Source organism: Achroia grisella, unplaced genomic scaffold (assembly GCF_030625045.1).
Source record: "Achroia grisella isolate CSIRO2021 unplaced genomic scaffold, CSIRO_AGI_Agris_v1 utg702, whole genome shotgun sequence".
Lineage (NCBI taxonomy): Eukaryota > Metazoa > Arthropoda > Insecta > Lepidoptera > Pyralidae > Achroia > Achroia grisella.
The window spans coordinates 47,552-63,764 of NW_026712999.1; the positions used below are offsets into that span (position 1 = coordinate 47,552).

The window sequence follows — 16,213 nt, forward strand, 5'->3', positions numbered from 1 at the left end:
ACATAATAATAGTAGTTAGCAATCGACAATATAAGGCAAGAATTTCCGTTCAATTCTAATACATAGCTCGATTGATTCTAATTCAAGGCCACGAAACAACTCCATTATTTCACATCACTCATTGGTGAATTCTACGCACGTACTGTACTAATAACGGGAGAAAATTTCGATATATAAAGCCGTGTGTACACAGCTCGATTTTTATACAATATTTTATCGTATTATGTACGTAACTCCTATGTGATTGTAGCCCACTCATGCATGAGCGAAATATCTTTGTACACTATACCCTGAGGAGATTTAAACCATCCCTCCTAAGAATATCCTTCAATTCTTGTCCCTAACGGGTCTAGGTAACTTTGAAAAAAAAGGTCCCCTTTAAATGAACGCATTTGACTAGTAATCTTTCTATTATACATTAGGATTGCAGAGTCAACACAAGAAGAATGAGCCAGAATCTTCTATGTTGTTCCTTTAAACACCCTGCCGTGAATCCCCTGTACAATTCAAACTGGAACGAAATTACGACAGACTGAGTTTGAGCTTCTAGCAGTGCTCCAGATTAGTGTCGTATCTGTTAGACAGGAGTTGGCCTTCAGCCGCTCCGGAAGTCTTTCCACAGGTTTGGATTGCCATCTACATTCGCCTCATATCGTTCGGTGAAACTGTAAAGGCCAGCTGCGACAACAGCAAAAGATAGTAAAAGAAAAACTTTTAAACAGGTGTTGTTAAATTTCATATTTATTGTTTTTAACATTTTACGTCAATACAATCTACCACAAGGGATTAAATGACAAGAGTATAACATTATCACTTATCAGAGCAGGAGCTATAGTAGAAATAGACCTTTCGTCAAAAACCTAGTTTTTAGAGAAAATCTCGTAACTTGACCACTCGCAGAACGAATTATCACACAGTAAAGTAGCAAATCGACTAAATCGACGGTGATCACAGTCGCAAAGCCACCATCCGAATGCAGAATTAAATCAACAGACCCTAAATAGGACGGGTTGTGAAAATGTTCAATTCCCAAGCAATCCCTCACCGCATGTTCGATGAACTGTGCAAATAGTGAGGCTTTGTGAGCCAATTAGTCGTACGGTCAAAATTGTCACATGTAAATACCCCTTAGGAGGCAAGTGAAGACAATATATAGGGAAAGGTGCAAGTGATAGGAGATTTCGTCAAATTTTTCGTAAACTAGTAGTCAATCATGTAGAGATAGGTTCAATGCCCGCACGATATACATTTGTATTCATGAGTATTGCCAAGACTTACATCTGGAGTATAACCTTGTATGCCTGTGAGACGTGGACATTGACTCAAAAGGAAAGAGGCAAACTGGAATCCTTTGAAATGTGTTGTTGGAGAAGAATGGAAATAATTGGCTGGAAAGATAAAATAAGAAATGAAGAAGTACAATAGGCAAAGGGTTAAAGAACAGGGACAGATCATAAATATTACTGAGAATAAGCAGGGAAACAGGTTGAAGCACTTGATACGACTTGAAGTTATGAATAATATTATTGAAGGAAAAATAGAAGGAAAGAGGGATAGGAGAAGACCATAAGCAGATTAAGGAAACCTTTGGAGTCGTGTCGTATCAACAACCAAACAAATCGATGGAAGATCGTGGATAATGGCAAAAGCTCCACCGACAAGAGCGCGACTCTTAAATTATGAATGAATGAGTATTGTATTTCTACGATTTTGTTTGCGCTTCTACGTGTATTATTACGTATATTATATACATATACTAATGTTTAAAAGAAAGATTCGATTTTTTTGTTTATCATTCATGTATATCTTACTAATATTATAAATGCGAAAGTTTGTGAGTATGGATGGATGTTTGTTACTCTTTCACGCTAAAATTACTGAATGGATTTTGAAGAATCTTTACAGTAATATAGCTTATACATCAGAATGACATATATAGGCTATAAATTACTCGCGGATGAAATCGCGCGCACAGTTAGTACGTGTATATAATATATATCTTCAATGTATAGACAGAGATTAGTTAGATCTTACTATATAATAAGGAAAATTAGAAGTATTTTTAAATCGTCGGAGATGAAAAACATATCTCGATAATTATTTTATTTTATTGGGACTCATATAACACATTAGCCTCGTCAATTATTGAAAAATGCAATACATAAATCAACGCTGTCGGCTCGGCGAGGCACATAAATAAGGCCTTTTGCCTTGTGGGATATTAAAACTTGTTAACTCACACAACCTTTGTAGATCGTAGTGTTGTGCATAAAAGTTCGCGACTCGGAGCGCCCGATTTAGTTCACAGCTAACTAATAAAAACCTGCTGCGAACTAGTTTACTCTTTTAGTTCAATCGTTCACAACCTATAAGTGCTTTAGATTGTTCTTGTTTTCTGCAAAGTTCCTAATTTTTTAGTGTAGTATGTGTTCATGTTCATGTATATAGCCGTGATGTTGTTTGCTTATTTGCACTTATGTACATTAAAAATAGTTTGTAAATAGGGCAAATAAGTGTCTTGGAGTGAGAGATCTCTAAAATATTTTATTCAACGAACGATCATTGGAAAGCAAGAAATCAAACGGTCCCCTTGATGGTAAGATGTAAACGTAGCCTATATGCATGAAAAATACTACAGACATAACGTTATGATCTGTCCACCCGGGATACACTCATGCGTTGCAATTCTAAATGATTACGTAAATGACAAACGTGTATGACAATAATTGTTCATGCACGGGATTTTCATTTAATGTTAGACCTAGACACCTATATAAGAATACAATGTAAATAAACTGGCTTTAAAAAAAAAGAAATCCAGTTAAGTTTCTTACCAGTTCTTAATAGGGAAAAAAAATTTATACTAAAACTTGTCATTCATAGGCGGCTAAAATGTCTTATACGAATATGTAATTTTTAATTAAATATTTTAATAATTATTTAATTTGTCTATAAAATGGCTTTTAAAAAAAAATTAATTCAATTGAGTTTCTTGCCAGTTCTTCTCCATTGAATCTATATATTAAAAAAAATTACGTTCATAAGAGATGCGATGCCTCTTATTCTGTAGCTTCATTTTCTGTATGTTCATCTTAGGGCATGCTCGTCGGATCTAGTTCGTTTGAGGACAAGACTAGTAGACCAAAGTGCGTGAGATTTATTTCCACTCAATGTGCGGCCTTTTACCAAAGCGGCAGATGTTGTAAAACTGCCTAAATATATTTAAATTCGATATGGGTCGTGTTAAAATATGACTGCTAACGTTTTCTAAAATGGTATTCAATAAATCCACGACCTTCCGGTGGTTGCGGGTTCGATCCCCGGAATCCCCGGGCAATACAAATATTGTATTCACGAGTTTGTTATTGGAGTGGCCATTTTTTATGTATTGACAAAATTGTTTTAACATGTTTGCAAGTTGTCAGTACGATCCTTCAATTCTTGTCCGTCACTAGTATAGGTAGCGAACTTTGAATAAGGGCGAGTACAATAGATCTATACCGGGAGGAAGGGCATTGTTAGTAATGGGAACTAGTAATCCCCATTGCTATCCATGTACCATATTAGATCAACCTCCATGCGGTTCCTCCTGGAAACCATCGTGATAAATTCCTAGTGAATTTGTCATGATGGGCTAACTGACCTGACCACATGCTCATCTTGTCATCCACTGGTCCCCGCCAGCGGAAACCGTTAGCGCAGGCGGGTGTACCGTTTCATTATCATCCACAAAAAAAAAATCTACAGGTCGGACAGGTCTTAGCATCTTAACATAAAAAAAATTGTAAGTTATACAACATACAGAACATGCTTCAAATAATAATTACTATGCTTCGTAATACCTTTTATATGCGCTAATACTAATAATTACAGACTATCTATTTCGACGGCCTCAGTGGTTTAGTAGTTTAGCATACCGCTTTACTTTCCGATGTTCACGGGTTCGATTCCTCGTACGGTTCAATTAGTATTCACGAATATGATTGTTGTCTAGTATCCATAACACAAGCTCTGCTTAGCTTGTTAATAGATGACGCTGTGTGAACTGTCCGGGGATATTATTATTATTATATTATGGATAACCGGGAGACTTTTGTGAAGTTCAATTCATCATAGTTACAGCTTAGGAAGATTTAAGAGCTTTCACTCCCGAAGTTTTAACCGAAGAATTAAACTAAGTACATTTTATAATTATGAATGATTACTTAATTAGTACTTTGGTAGTGAATTGAAATTTATATTATTATATGTACCTCATATTTGAGTAAAATTATTGAATAAAATAATAATAACCTAGAACAATTTAGATAGCGTATGCGTAGTTTGGGACTAGATGGCATCTAGTTGAATAAATATACGAAAATACTTAATTATATTATACAAAAACACCATGTGTATAAAAAATATTCAAGGTCTGATAAAATTATAAATATTAATATAAAAGAATTATTTTTTACAATACTAATAATAACTGGATAGGATTATATTAAGTAAAGTATATCTGGATAATTTATCTAATTATTGTTCTGAACATTAGAATATAAATTAATCATTTGACAGGCTGTATGGGCATAATTCCCTTTGCTTTTGCTAAAGGATAAACCGGAAGAAAACCAAAAAACATTTGAAAACATGTATTAAATTTCACTTTATTAAGTACTTTAGTAGCTACACAGTATGTATAGCAAAATTTCATCACTAGATACTTAATAAAATGTATCTTACTAGAAAATCGTATGTATCTGCGAAAACAATGCACGAAGACAACAAAATCAGCACAGTCAGTCAATGCAAAACAAAAATAAAATAACATCGTCTACTAAGCGTTCGATCTTCAAAATGTTAGCTCACAATACGTTTCCCGCGCAAACATGGCGCCCAAGTGATTCTGTTTGTCGTGTCAAATGGAACGTTTTAAATCCAATCGAGGCACAGACGCTTGCGGATATACTGCTAAATTGTTTAAACGAGCAAATACAAGTTTACGGATGCTTTAAAATTGAATAAATAAGTACAATTACATTTAAGTAGAAGTTGTAAAATTTATGTTGTATTTAAAAAAATCAATGACTTGGTGTTACACGAGTCTCGTATACTTTTTAAAATAAAAGATAGACTTCGTCACTATTTCATTGTTATCTATGAAAACATTACAAAGATGTTAAGCATATTTCTAGTTTGTTGTGAATGATAAACACAATTTTTTTATACCGATTCGATCCATTATATTATTAGCAAGGGTCATAGGCTGTATTTCAAGTGGACAGCGTTGTAGGATATAGCTAGTCAACGCAAATTTAACGGAAAATTTTAATGACCCTGATCGTTCAGTTATGAGAACACGTTCCGTTTCACTGAAATTGAAATTAATTTATTTTCTATCAAGAAATATTTTAAAGTAGACTGTAACCTTGTTTTGTAAAACAAACAAATCTTTGATAAACATTTTGTTTGGAAAATTTTCGTTTTTATTTATTCTGGGTAGACATTGTGAAAAGACTTCTGCTTTTTGGGTAGTTCATTCTTACTTATTTAAGACGCCAATCAATTGGCTTTAGATTCAGTTGTAGAAGAGCGATTAGGTAGTGAAATAACAGGATAAGAGGCATGACATCTTAGTCCACCGGAATGGCAACTTATGAGTATGAGTGTTACATGATAACGTGATGTCTGTAGTGCTGTTCACGTATATAGGGTAACCGTTATTATAAAAAAAGTACTGGGTCTAGTCTAGGATAATTAATTTTTTAATACATTTTAAATTTAGAATTTAAAAACATTTGAGTGTAAAATATAGTTTTGCCGACTATGAACAGTGAACGGTCCGCAACAAAATTGAGTTTTGATTCGAATCCCCACTGCGTAGGACGTGATTCGAATAAACATCTGAATTCATAGCGTATACTATTGTAATCAAGTTTCGTTTCATAACCGACTTCTCCGAGTTTAAATTGACGTAAATTTGTTTGATTCTGTTTTTTACAGTTTTCATCGTAGCGTGCTGGATATTCAACGAACTTTTTTTTTAATCATAAAGTTTTGGATTTTTCATTACGATACTACACCGTGTCTTTATCCATCATTGTGGATTCATTTTTCAGAAAATTACTTGAGAATTGTTCGGTATTTCTAACATTAATTTGTAATGTCACGCATATAAAAATAAATGTCTAAAGAATATTTTCTTTTAAAGTATTTCAAATACCTTTTTTAATATCATCTTATTTGATTTATAGTTTTAATAGTAGTTCTCTAGAATTCTATTATATATTGCATTTGCTACAACAGTACTTTTAAGTTATTATTACAATTTTTTTTAATATTTAAAATTCATAAGATTCTATAGGGGTTTCGTTATATATTTTGTCAATTACAAAGTTGAAAATCATGAACATTGTTTAATTGATTTTGAAAATTGACAGATACGTAGTGAAGTCATTGCGAAACTTAGAAGTATTGTAAAAAAAGATTTGAGGAAGGAACAAAGTGTAATTTAGTTATGCTAAAACAAACAGTATCAACTTAAAAAATACTTGAAGTTATTACAAAGAATAATTTATTTGTATATGAAATTACTACGATATGTGAGAGGTACGTCGGAAGACACTGGTCTCTGTTCTATAGGCGTCAGAATACGTCTGCTGCTGGCTTTATGTTTACTTGTTTATTTATCTATATAACTTGCATATAATTTCAAAGTGCATACGGACTTAACGCCATGTGGCATTATCTACCAGTTAACCATGGGCGGTGCAGAGAATAATTGTTGGCGGTGCAAATATAAATAAACGATATGATGGACAATACACATATAAATATATATTAATAAATAGCTACATATACATACCCATACATATATACATATATAATAATCTGATAATTAAATATCATGTACAAATTATGGAAGTAAAAATAATTTTGTATTGCTAACAGTGTTCCGAATTGAACGGTGAGAAATTGAAACATAAAAAGAAATTAATAAATCAACCGATTTAAAGCTGAAACAAAAGCAAAAGGTCCATAATAATATATTAATTATAATATTATTCTCGACAAGCAAAATGATGTTTAATCTCAAGTCTTAATTATAAATGTAACGGATAAAAGTGAGCCAGTGGGCTCAGGATGGATTACCAGAGATCAAGTTTCCAAAGAGATAGATTATTACAAAAAAAACCACTTCAACTTATAGAAGCGAAGCGATAACTTTATCTTTAGCTGCTGTTGAAAATATATCTGTGTTTTTAAATAATACGTAATATTAGGAAATAGTTATTGGATAAATGGTTTTACATTATACAGGTAGTTATAGTATAGTCTACGACATATCCTCAGCATCATTCTAGAAGCTTGGCGTCAAGAACGGCTTCATTCCTAAACCTATTCTTGTGCAATAAGTTAATTTAATTTAATTATTTTACGATTACAAATTGTTATTCAATATTGGAACATATATTTTCATATTTTTCATTTTATTATAAGGAATCCGAATTATTAATAATTGTTAAATTTATACATTTAATATTATTATTGATCAAAATTAAATTCATAAACAGCTTGTTTGCGAAATATACTTAAAACTTAATACAAATTTTATTACAGTTGGTGTTTAAATTTTTATATTTTGATCATTATTTACAATTAAACGTTATTTTCATTGCATGTCTTTGTTTAGTAACTTCGTTGCGAAGGCCATATAGATATTGGTTACAATTTTTTTTATATATTAATATATAGCTTTATATATTATACCTGATCCAATGTAGCAGCAGGTTGACCTTCAAAGATTAAAAGAGATTTGACGTAAGTAATCAAAGAACGCCCTCTCAAAGGATTTTTGGAGAATATTAAAATTAGCGAAATTTCACATTTCACAGCTAATGTAATTTTACGTTCGCCTGAACCTTAATAAATTTTATCCAATTTTTACTGATGGTTCTTAGATATACAAAGGTGTTTTGGTTTCACTTTCAAATCCACTTTTAAGTCTGTTGGTGTTGTTAATTTATAATTCTATACTTATATTTGTTTTGTTTATTACTAATTTGTTTTTAGGTTTGCAAAAGAAAATAGTTTATCTTTTATTTCTTTACATAGAACAAAATCGTGGCGAGGTGGTTTGTTTATCTGTTTGTTCGTGAATGTTTTTCATAAAGACGTTTATTTAAATAAATATTATTTCTATATCCTAAAGTAGATTATGTAAAATCAGATAAGAAAGAATCAGAAGTACTTTTTTTGCTGTCTTTAAAATTTACCGTCCATATAATTTTTTATGACAATTAAATACAACTTACCAATATCCAACGTGGCGACCGCATCTTTCACCAGTCTGTACGTGTCCCCGTTGATTCTTAGGAAGTCCACACACCCAAGAAGTCCATCAGATAGGCCCAGTTTGATCTGTAACCCTGTCGTATTACCAGCGCCTCCAACCCAGACTGGTTCCCGGAACGTCATCCGGGAGAACAAACCCTGTGGACGAATTATAAGGATCAAATTTGTTTGTAAGTATCATTTAGAGGAAATGCTAATTGCTGCCTTTACACGACACAGTCTTTCAAGCGTGATCAGGACCTCGCGTGATTTGGTGCGGGAAACCAGCGCACATAATTGTGAACCCCCCTCCGATCGATCCCGACCAATTCAAACGGGGATCGAAATTACGACGGCCTGAGCCGAGGTTCAAACCTCTAACGGTGCCCTGTAAAGTCATATCTGTCAGGCGGGAGTTGTCCTTCAGCCACTCCATATGTCCTTCCTTTGGTTTGGAGTGCCATCTGCACTTGCCCCCTATCGTCAGGTGAAGCTGTAAAGGCCAGCTGCGGCCAACAGCATTAGAGTATTAAAAAAAATTGTGAGGGCTTGCATTTAACTTGCGCTTATAATGGAAGGAATAATAGAAGGTGATCATTTCACCTTCTATTAAAATATTATTTTTTATTTCACTGTCATTTATAAATTACTAATATCTCGATAATTATGTTTTTGCTCCATAGCTAGATGTCTGCTATTTTCTATTGATCATTAGTCATTAAAAAAAGAGAGTACAAACATTTGTAGTCATGAGTATGATTGTATCGGTCTGGATGTTTTCTATGGTGTATGGTGTATGGTAAATTTGAACACAGGTCCTTTGAGCTATATAATTAAAAGTAGTCAATCACTAGGCCCCAACATATAAAGACCCCATGATTGTGCAGTTATTATAAGTGAGAGCCCACAATTTGAATTGGACAGGAAAATTCCGCGGAATTCCGGTGATTTTTCTAAAACATTACCCTCAGTGTTGGACCAATTATGCAAAACTGAAATTGGACGCCGAAGGCTATAACTGTGGTCCAAGTCATGAGATATATAGGTATTAATTGAATTTGACTAAAAAGTCGCTACTTAAGAAGGCTTTATGCAACAGTACCTACACTTGTAATATTTCTGTCAACACTTGAGACCCTTCCATTAGTTTACGTCTCCACTGACATAGATTTAAGTTCAGTGTAAAAACAGTCCACGTTACGACTCTGCGTCGAATGTACGCGTTACAATAAGCCATGTAGTACTACCAAATATACTTACTAATGTACAATAAATAGTACAAACTACAATAAACAATATATTATGTAGCGCAACCTCATCACATCATAGATAACGCTACAGTGGTGAAGTGATAACCACTGCACTACAAGGGATTATAATTGCCGGCCTCGGTGGTGTAGTGATTTAGCACACCGTTGTAATGTAATATGGTCTATATTCCTTGCATTTAACCTCTCATCTGGACCGTTGTGCGCTTACCATACAGTTTTACTTCCGATGATCGCGGGTTCGATTTCTCGTAGGGCGCAGACATTTGTATTCATGATTGTATATCGGTCTGTGTGTTTTCAATATATATTACGTATCAATTTACAAAACAAAAATGTAGTATTAATATATATTATATAAAATAGTAGTACTATATATATATATATATATCAGTTTTTTTAGTACCCATAACACAAGCACTGCGTTCTGTATTATTCTACTTTAATACTGTATAGTTTTATATAAATCCTTTCAGTAGTTTTTGCGTGAAAGAGAAGCAAATATCCAACGATCTATTTATAATATTAATAAAATAAGATTAATTTCAGGGGTTTGTCTATCAGCTATCATTACTCGAGAGCAGATGTTGCACAGTATAAACCTCATTTTAGACAAAGACAAGCTATTACATTAATTAAATGACTAAAGTTGATTGTTATTTTCTATCCATCATTCATGACATTTAACGGTATTGTCAACGATCTTCCTTTGACTTCCTGACATCAAAGTCATATCTTCAGTTGCTATATTTTTTTGTAAGTAATTGTAATGACAAACAAACTGACAGTCAACTTTTTTTTACAGCCTAGGTGACAAACGAGTGACTGACTTGATGGTAAGTGTTTATCGCCACCCATGAGCACCCACAACACCGGGGGACTTGCCAGTACGTTGTCGGCCTTTTAAGAAGGAGTAAGCTCTTTTCTCGAAGGCTTCAATATCGTATCGGTTCAGAAATACTATTTGCTAAATAATGACCGTTGTTTATGTATATACGGGTTCTGAACAGCATTACTCATATCATGATATCACTAAAATGTTGCCATTACCAGGACTACGTTCTTTTTTTTGTACTTTTTTACTATGGTCAAATTTCGACCAATGAGCGTCCACTAGTCTATATTAATATCTATATATCTAAATTAAACTCGCAATTAAAAATAGGGGTTAGTGATTGAAGGGTAAAATCTTTGGGTTGTATGTATTTTTAATGCCACAATATAAAAAAAACTTATATACTTGTACTTAATTTTTGTCCAAAAAATAAAAAATAAACGTTCGACAACCCACCCCTAAGATTCTCAGGCTTTTGAATATGCATATAAAGTTTCGTAAAAATCGATCAAGCCGTTTCGGAGACATTATGACACGAGAATTTTATACATAAAAGTAACTACTAAGTAACTACATATCAAAGATTAATCTTCAGAATTTATTATTGAATCTTTCTCGTTACGTCTACTATATATTAGAGAGCCTGAAAGCTTAGTGAACTTTCATATCGTAATGCTTATCTCGTTGGAAATACGAAAAAGCTATTTACAGAGTTCCCAAGTTTTTAAGGCAAGACGAAGTTATTTTACCAGTTATGAATGAATGTAGCAGCTGTCGCTCTTTTCCGTGTACCATGTCAAGTTGTGGATACAATTTAATAAAGCAAAATACAATACAAATATATAAACATTCTTACTTGTACCACGGTAAGCAGAGCTTGTGTAGACAACTTCGATATGTTTTTTATAAATACACACATAATATACATAGAAAACACCCAGATGATTATTATTTATGAGTATAATTGTTTGTACCGTACAAACAATTGTACTCATAAATACAAATATGCACCGTGCGAGGAATCGAACCCGCGATCATTGGAAGTAAAGCAATTTGCTAAACCGCTTGTCCACCGAGGCCGTCCAAAAAAATATATACGAATCCGGAACAACTTATTATAGAACTAATTATAGAACGGTGAACTAATTCGAGTTTCATTATCATTTCCGCTATATGCTTGTCAATTGGACTCCACCTCTATCGTTGCCCATTTTCTACCTAACCCTTCGAAGACACGAGTGTTCCTAATGAGTTCTAATTTTCGACTGTAGGTGTACTTTTTCCTGTTCAACACATTATTGCCCATTGATAAATCAAGTGAGCATTATGGCTTAGTAGTTGACTACCTACTAATGACATACAGAATTAAATATTGTACAATCTTATTCATTAAATAGTAGTTTAAATTTATTAATAACTAGCTGCGCCCACGACTTCGTCCGCGTGCAATTTGACTTTATTTTTCTAAAATAAAAGATTTTTTTATAATATAATAAATAGTAGTCTAAGTTACTTCTTATTACATCAGCTACCTGCCAAAAAAAGTAACGTCAAAATCGGTCCAGTCTTTTCAACAACAAAACAGACAGATAGACAAAAATTGTAAAAAATGTTATTGATGTACATATATACCGTATTTATATCCATATGCATGTAGCAAAAATTGGTTATTTCAATATGACAAACAGACACTTCAATTTCATTTATATTTATAGATTACGCGAATTAGATGTTGCTGTGATCAACACGGTCTATGATTGATCTACTTTGAATTATACCTACCAACTGCTTACTGTAAAATTACAGAATGCCAAGCTTTAGTAAATAAATATTAGAATTAGAAAACTCTTGAAAAAAAGTTTCATATCAGTGTTGAAATTGACACTCAAAGTTTTTTTGTTGCATCCAAATTTTAACTTACGACTTGGGCATGAAACCAAAAGGCGACTTTCTATCTACCACGTTGGTCAATGAAGTGACGTAAAGACAGATGATATCAAAAGCAAGTTATCGTTTATTTAAAAAAAAGCAGATATAGTCGCGGGTAATATCAAGTCAAGATCTTATTCGAAATTAAAATACATTTCGCTTCAAATTTATCTTGCTCTTACTCCGCAAATCCAACATTATCACGATTCTAGTTCTTTAGAAATTTCTTCTTAAAATAGATACACGAATAAGGAGAGAAAAATATGATGAGAAATTCTCTGCGTAGTTTTTCATTCTCATTTATCCCAATCTAAAGAGCAGAAGGCAAGTAGAAACTCTTACGTTGTGCTTATATCTATATACCTATATATATATTCTTTCATATCTCATACATAAAATTCTCATGTGGGGAGATTGTTAGTAATGTGGATTAATAAACCCCATTAATAGCTATGTATCATGTAAGGCTGACCTCCACACGGCTCCCTCTGGAAACCATTATGTTAAACTCCTAGTGAATATGCCATGATGGGCTACCTGACCTAACTTCATACTCATATTATTCTCCACTGGTGCCCCGCCAGTGTAGGTATACCGTTAACGCAAGCGGGAGCATTATTCCGTTATCCTACATAAAGAAATGTGTTTTGGGTGAGCAAAACAACTTGATCGATTTTGATCTAATTTTATATGTATGTTCGGTAGGTCTGAGAATAAGCTATATCTATTTTTTATACACATTGTTATTTTCAGGACACACTTTTTATGGTTATTTTTCAAATTAAAATACGGGAATGTGTTTAGTACTTGTGTATTACGACGACATTAGAACATTGACATTACGCTTTCAAAAAAACGCACTTCAAAAAAACTGACAGCTGACTGAATTGCAACACACATAGCTTATACTATAATATATTTATGAAAACTTGTAACATATTTTTTTTATTTTTATCATGTGTAAAAATAAATATTCAAGGAGTAGGTATATGTATTTTTACACATGGTAAAAATAATGAAAAACATATACACCTTACCACCACAAATATACCAGCAACCTCTATTTTTTATAGCGATATTACTTTAATTTATATTGCAAAATGTTTGCCAGTCATATTGTAATGTTACGACATAACAAATATAATTCGTTATTTACTTAATATGTAATAATTATGGTTATATACATATATGTAATACTAGTTGACACATCTGACTTTTTTCTAATATCGACTTATTATCTTCTATTACAAAAAAATAGTTTTAGTGTATTTAGCGTATCAAGGGAGGGATTGAAGGGTGGAGGGATAGTATACACACGTACAATTGAATTTGATCATTCACTGACCCGCGAACGTTCCATCGATCCGACCTCCTGAACGCAATCAACTAATAGTTGTTCTACATACTTGAAGCATGAAATTTGAGTTAGCAGTACAGAAATCTATCAAATCTATCAAAAATATAGTTAAGCACAATAAATAGTAAAGGAAAACGCAAGCCAGTGATAGCACTCCCTCCGATCGTTTGCCGTCCAATTCAAACGGGGATCGAAATTACGACGGCCTCAGCCGAGGTTCGAACCCCCAGCGGTGCCCTCACACTAAAGTCATATCTACTATTCAAAGGTTGGTGAATTTGTCTGTATACACATCTACAAAGTAGTAGTAGTAGTAGTACATATCTACTATTCAAAGGTTGGTGAATTTGCATGTCAATGTATACAGTGTATCTCCATCATCATCTGCTTCTTCCTTATCCCATTTATTTAGGGTTGGCGTAATATGTTTTTCTCTTCCATTCACATACATATATACTGTAATGACATACAAAATTTTTAATTGTTAAGAAGATATGAACTAACGACCTTCGAGGTATAAAGTCGGAGTGGTAAACCATTAAGCCATAATGCCCTGACTGTGAAAATATCAAACAATAATTATTGTTAATTAATTATAATTAATGGAATCACTCCAGCGTCACATTACTGCCTACAATCATTTCTATTTTCGGATTTCAAAATAACACAATTAAAGATTTATTAAATGAGAAATTTAAATGAACAAATTAAGAATCTAATTCGGAAAAATCTTTAGGCTGCTAATGACTTTCATGACGGTGTAAATTAGAAACGAAAATGAACATTTTGATTACAATCCACCGCTGTTGAAAATGTAACTAACTTTGTATCATTTATTTTTATACTTACGCGTTTACATAATACATACATATAATTAAACGGGTTTTAACACGAATAATTTTATGGTAAATGAACTCCATACTCCGGTCAGCCTGCGACCACGTCTAGTGCAACCTAGTCCAAATGTTGAGAAATAGTTTTATCTTACTAATATGTGTGTTCGTTACCCTTTCACGCAAAAACTACTGAACAGATTTTGATGAAACTTTTCAGTAATATAGCTTATATTGGTGGAATAATATTAAGAAGCAGATGGACCAGGACTACCTTAATATACAGACAACCCAGAACAGAGTTCTCTGGCGCAGATGTACAGGGAGACCCGACCCCAGATAAACTGGGAACATGGGATGGACAAAGATCAGAATAAAAAGATATTGTGTAAATTGGGAGAAATATAATGTCAAGTAAGTGTGATGCAAATGAAGATGCGCGGGTCAGCTATTCGAGTTAAAAATAACTTTATATTGTGAAGCAATTTAAAACGATATTATAACACCATAGATAACGCAAAGTCGTCTGCGGATGCCTATTTCAGCTAACGCCAAGCAGCTGGCATTGTATGTAGAATTGTTTCAGTCATAGTTTTATTATAGATGTAACAGTGAAACTATTGGGCATGGAGACTCGCCATTTTAATTCTGATATGAAACAAATTGAAATATACTTTTTTATGACTAATTTTGTAAAAGGTCGTCTGTGTACCTCAGTATCAGTTATTTCAGCCACCAAGCAGCTTGTATTGCAAATTATAGTTTCGCTGTAAGGTGCGATTAGTTAGTGAAATTAAAGGATAAGAGGCATGATATCTTAATACTCTAGAATGGCAACGCATGAGTGCTATCACATAGCATATTATAATGTGATGTCCGTATGTGGCGAGGCTCGAACTCCTAGCGGTGTCTTCAGACTGAATCCGTCAGGCAGGAGTTCGTATCCGTCAGGCAGGAGTTCGCCTTCAGCCGCTCCATAAGTTCTTCCGCGGTTTTGGTATAATCTATCCTCGCTACGTATGGTTCGGTGAAACTGTAAAGGCCAAGATTATGACGGCCAGATTCTATGTTTCAACCGCCATATGTAAGTCTTAAAATACTTCGTAATGATTTTTAATTTGACTTACTAATGTAATGAAATTGTTTAAAAATCTCCTATACTTTTTTACTTCATGTATGAGTATCTTTAATTTCAAATACAAGCTGTGTCCATTATTTCTCCGTATAAAGTTTATAGTTTTTGTGTTATTCTGATCTAAGCTATGTTACTTTAAAGTTTCATCAAAATCCATTCAATAGTTTTTGCGTGATAGAATAACAAACATCCATCCATCTATATACTCGTATCCATTCACACAAACTTTCGCGTTTATAATATTAGTAAGATGTATCATTTTTTAGTTTGTTTTCGTTACAATTGTAAGCACTTAATATATATTTTTTCTTACTTTATTACTTGTGAAATATACCTATATATTCCGAATATCCTTCAATTATAGGTTGAACTCGTTTTCAACCCTAATCTTAAGGAAGGGTTTGCTTAGGATATTAACCTCGGAACCGGAAGCGGCTCTTAGATTGCAGATTCTGCATAATTTACCACAAATTCCGGAGTTAAAACAAAGGTGGAAGTGATTATGTTTTATACCTATATTTAAATCATGGAAAAATTATA

At 33.2% G+C, this 16,213-nt stretch overlaps 1 protein-coding gene across 1 annotated transcript in view; it reads right to left on the reverse strand.

Annotated features, from left to right (window-relative positions):
- The window catches only part of LOC131850080 (pikachurin-like), an 80,690-nt gene that overhangs the window by 17,892 nt on the left and 46,585 nt on the right, over nt 1–16,213 (reverse strand). Inside the window, exon 7 of the mRNA XM_059200232.1 lies at nt 8,298–8,475. Within this exon, the coding sequence (XP_059056215.1) occupies nt 8,298–8,475 (178 nt within the window). The remainder of the gene's footprint in view (nt 1–8,297; nt 8,476–16,213) is intronic.